Source organism: Zosterops lateralis (assembly GCF_965231275.1).
Source record: "Zosterops lateralis genome assembly, chromosome: 31".
Lineage (NCBI taxonomy): Eukaryota > Metazoa > Chordata > Aves > Passeriformes > Zosteropidae > Zosterops > Zosterops lateralis.
In genome coordinates this window covers 2,878,386-2,883,356 of record NC_139791.1, presented here as the reverse complement: position 1 = coordinate 2,883,356, position 4,971 = coordinate 2,878,386, and the positions used below count along the sequence as shown (strand labels likewise).

The 4,971-nt window shown below is 53.0% G+C and overlaps 1 protein-coding gene across 1 annotated transcript; it reads left to right on the top strand.

Moving 5' to 3' along the window:
* Window positions 1-3,607: 3,607 nt before the first annotated feature.
* Window positions 3,608-4,540, top strand: LOC310920749 (olfactory receptor 14A16-like; the record flags this gene model as incomplete). The annotated part of the gene is made up of 1 exon (XM_083880808.1): window positions 3,608-4,540. The coding sequence occupies one exon, from the start codon at window positions 3,608-3,610 to the stop codon at window positions 4,538-4,540; it is 933 nt and encodes a 310-aa protein (XP_083736934.1).
* Window positions 4,541-4,971: the final 431 nt, after the last annotated feature.

The following is a 4,971-nucleotide window of genomic DNA, read 5'->3' as shown; positions in this document are numbered from 1 at the left end:
TCAGGAAGGGCAGAGCCATGGGGGAGGGAAATGCACAGAGACTCCTCCTGGGAGGGACCTCGGGAGGTTTCCAGGCCAGACCAAAGCACAGTCAGTGGAGAAAGGGACACAGGGAGGGGCTGTTTGTGTGCTCTGCCATAGCAGGATGAGATGCAGAGCTGCACAGACACCCAGACCATGTGGATCCCTGCAGGAGCTGATCTCCCACAGCAGCTCCCAGGCCTCTGCTGCTCTCTGGCTGCTCTGGTTTGATGTTCCCTGGTGGTCACAGCCAGCCCCACACACACCAGTGCTGTGTGCACACACACCAGTCTCACCAGTGCCTGGGCCCCCAAAGGACACAGGAGCTGAAGGTTTGTGGTCCCCACTCCAGTATCTGGCACTGGGACATCCCTCGGTACCCAGAGCAGAGAGAGCTGCCTTGTCCCAGACAGTTCTTGGCAATGGAGGGTTTAGGAAAATGCCACAGGCTGTGGGGATCAGCTGTAGGGCATGGCCAGGGATGGGCACTGAGCATCACCTCCCAGCAAACCACCTTGATCCCCCATCCTCTCCCTTCCTGGGGTCCTTTCTTAGACATCCCATGGGAAATCCTGCACATTCCCCAAATGCCCCTTGTGGATTTCCATCCTGAGTCTCAGACCCCGATGCAGAACCCCCCATGCTCAGCTGTCAAGGTCATGCTGGAAATCTCTGCCAATGACCCTCTTGGTGAGGCTTCCACGAGGAGGAGTCAGAACTTTCCTTGAATTATCCTTTAATTTTTTTTTCTTTATTAAATTAATCTTTAAATTAATCTTTATTATATCTTTAATAATAATAAATCTTTATTAATCTTTATTAAATCTTTATTAATCTTTATTAAATAATCTTTTTTATTTTCAAAATTAGGACAGCCGTAAAATATCATGTACTGCAGCCCCCTTGCTGTGGGAAGGCACAACTACCACTGCAACAGATGGTCAAAGCTCCTGACCTTGAACATTTCTTGGGAGGGGGCATTCATTTCTACAGACAACCTGTTTCCATCTTGTCAACTTCATCATAAAGTATTTCTTTCTTGTATCAAACTTAAATTTATTCTTAACCATTTTAAAGGTGTTGCTCCTTCCTCTGTCACTACAGGCCAATAAAAATATTTCAGTATTTCCTGGACTATAACCACAATGTTTTAACCTGAAAAGACATTGAAAGGACACAAAAATATCCAAAGATATGATCTGGAGGCCTCAAGCAAATGATACATGGCAACTGAGGGCCCTGGGCTCAGTGGAGTGAAGACTGAGGACAGAATAGGAATAGTCTGATAGGGCTTGAAGGGTGGATTCAGAAATGGTGGAGCTCTCCTTCATTGTATGAAACAACCTGAGAAAGAAATAATGCCACACAAATCACCTGGGGAGATCTAGACTGGGCACAAGAATAGAGGAATTTCTCTCCCAGGGCAGGGCTGTGGTGCAACACATTCCCCAGGAGTCAGAAGCAGCCCAAGGCTCTGTGTGGCCAGGCAGAGGCAGGCAGGAGGCAGAGCTGTCAGCAAAGGAAGGGCCCAGCCAGGTGGGGCAGCCGGGGGATGACGACAGCCTGCAGGGACAGAGGCGCAGGGCATGGACACTGTAGGACAGCCTGGGCTGCACAGGGCACAGGGATGGGCAGCAGCTGCAAGGCCCTGACACAGCCAACTCCTGCAGCACTTGGGCCATGGCTGCTGGGCCTGGGCCTGAGCCATCAGCAGGAGACAAGTGACCCTTGCAGCCCTGGGGCCTCATTGCCTCCTTGGCCCTGCTCAGCAGCCTGGCAGGGGCCGCCCCATGGTGCTGCCCTTGGCATTGCACATCCCCACATCCCAGTGGCCTGGGAAGAGCCCTGAGCACTGAGGGAGGGACAGGATGTGCCTTGGCAGGGGCTGGGGCTCAGGCCTTGGCCCTTGGCATTCCTGAAACACATGCAGGTTTGCTCATCATGAGAGATACCTTTGCTTTGTTGGTTCCCATTTGTCATCACTGTCTGCAGTTTCCTGATCTAACTGATCAGGCAACAGTTTCTCAACAGGACTTATTAAAACTTCAAGAAACTTTGGAGTTTCTTATCCGACTTTGAGTCCTTGAGCAGTTTTTTAACACTCTCTGAGGGAGTGAGTCTGATGTAAACAACGCCAAAGCCCCAAGAGGCTCATTAAAGTCTTTGTTCTGTGTCTGTGCTGCTGGGCTGGGCTGGGCTCCTGGCACAGAGGCAGCTCCTGGCAATAAAGAAGAGCTTCAAAAAGACATTTCTCCTCAGGAGCATCTCTTCTCCCAGCCCAGCAGGGCTGAGGGCACTGCCTGCAGGTACCTGAGAGCCGTGAAGCAGACAGAGGCTCAAAGCAGCTGGAAGGACAATTCTGAGATTCTTCATGGAGAAATCTTCACCACTCCTGACACAGTAAGTCCCTGGCTGCAGGGATCTCCTAAAGCTGACGCAGGACAGGACTGACAGCACTGTAAGGATGGCTCTGCTGCCCTTTCTGCTTTGGGGGAGGATGTGCTCCAGAGCGGGGCTGCCCTGGGCACCGTCAGAGGGACAGGGCAGGACGGCTCCTGCTGCCAGGGACGGCTGCAGGGGCTGAGGCTGGGGCTGCAGCCAGGGGTGCCCAGGGCTGTGGTGCAGAGCAGGTGCTGCAGCCCTGAGGGCTCTTGGCCAGGCCAGGGCATCTGCCACCAGCCTGGGAGCTCCCCGTGGACTATGGGGAGAAGTTAGAGGTGGAAGGAGCGACCTCCACCAGGGCAGATTCCTCCTGCTGTGCAGATGGTGTTGCATGGCCAGGGCTGCTCTCAGCTTTCTCCTAAAGGAAAGGGAAAGGGGCTGTCAGGGTTGTCTGTGTCACTGAGACTCCTGCACTGTCACCCTGGGGATCAGCAGATCTGCCTCAGAGCTCCCTCAGCAAGTGCCTCCTCACCCTCCTCTACCTACAGACAGCACCAGCAGCACCTTGGCTTGCAGTATCTCTGTTTGTCTGAGCTGCCCTTAAGGCCCTGGTGCCAGGGAGATGCCCCTGGGCAGTGGCCTGTGCTGGGAGGGGTGTGCAGGGCAGAGCTGAGACCCCAGGGCTGGGCTGGGCTCTGGGAGCACTGGCCAGGGACAAGGTTTGGGTACAGAGAAACAACTCCCAGTAGGCACAAGTCCAGGCAGCAGAGCCAGACCAGCCCTGGATATCCCTCCATGTCCAGCTCCAAAGTGAAAGAGAGAAGGGTTTGGCGGGATTGACTTGGAAATGAGAGTCTTCAAAAAGACTACTTTATTTTAGAAGCACACCTAATTGTGATGAACCTGAAAAAGGAGGAGATGAAATGAATGGTACCTGCATCAGATCTGACTGCACTGGGGCACAGGGAGCTGTATTCTTCCCCTGGGCTCCCAAGTTTAGGGTGAGAGCAATGCTAAAGATGAGGCAGTATCAAACCAGCAAAAACCTGAACTGAAAAATAAAAGTTTTTAGTGAAATTCTCCCAGAGAAAGATAAGTAGTTTTGAGGGGACTCCTAATATAATTACACAGGATTGACTAAAGGAAATCTGTCCCAGCTTGTCAATGTCTTCTTTCAACAGCCCACCATGCCCAGAGTGAAGAAATGTCCAACAGCAGCTCCATCAGCCACTTCCTCCTGCTGCCATTGGCAGACACGCGGCAGCTGCAGCTCCTGCACTTCTGCCTCTTCCTGGGCATCTCCCTGGCTGCCCTCCTGGGCAACGGCCTCGTCATCAGTGCCGTGGCCTGCGGCCACCACCTGCACAGCCCCATGTTCTTCTTCCTGCTCCACCTGGCCCTCACCGACCTGGGCTCCATCCTCACCACTGTCCCCAAAGCCATGCACAATTCCCTCTGGGACATCAGGAACATCTCTTACTCAGGGTGTGCTACACAGCTATTTATGCTTGTCTTTTTCATTTCAGCAGAGTTTTCCCTCCTGACCATCATGTGCTACGACCGCTACGTGTCCATCTGCAAACCCCTGCATTACGGGATCCTCCTGGGCAGCAGAGCTTGTGCCCACATGGCAGCAGCTGCCTGGGCCAGTGCCTTCCTCTATTCACTGCTGCACACAGCCAATACATTTTCCCTGCCCCTGTGCCATGGCAATGCCCTGGGCCAGTTCTTCTGTGAAATACCACACATCCTCAAGCTCTCCTGCTCACACTCCAGCCTCAGGGAACTTGTGCTTCTTGCTGTTAGTCTCTGTTTATCATTTGGCTGTTTTGTGTTCATTGTTTTCTCCTATGTGCAGATCTTCAAGGCTGTGCTGAGGATCCCCTCTGAGCAGGGACGGCACAAAGCCTTTTCCACCTGCCTCCCTCACCTGGCCGTGCTCTCCTTGTTTGTCAGCACTGGTTTTTTTGCCTACCTGAAGCCCCCCTCCATCTCCTTCCCATCCCTGGATCTGGCCGTGTCAGTTCTGTACTCGGTGGTGCCTCCAGCCCTGAATCCCCTGATATACAGCCTGAGGAACCAGGAGCTCAAGGCTGAAGTGTGGACACTGATCACTGGACAATTTCAGAAACACTAAACTGCTGGCCAATTTCTACAACTCCTTTCTAATAAAAGTGATCTTTGAGAGCACTTGTGGGTTCAGTTGTCAGGTGTTTATTCTTTGTTATTTTTCAGTGGCATTCATGAAGCAAGGCCCCTGTTTGTGTCCTTTCCTGTTTTTATTGCCTCTACCTTTACTGATGTGTCAGTGAGGGGCTGTGCTCCTGTAGCTTTAAACAAACTAAAAGATCCCCCAGCAAAGTTTTCTCCGGAGATCCCCATTTTGTTCCCTTCTCTGTCACTGCAGCAGCAATGTCTGTGTGCAGAGCTGGGGGCAGATCAGGGCTGGCACAGCAGCTGTGCCCAGCACCAGCAGCCCTTGGTGTTGCCAATGCTGCTCCCGTGGCCCTGCCCCGCTGCCCTCCTGGCCCTGGTGTTGCTGTAGGGCCTGAGGGCTCTTGGGGCCGG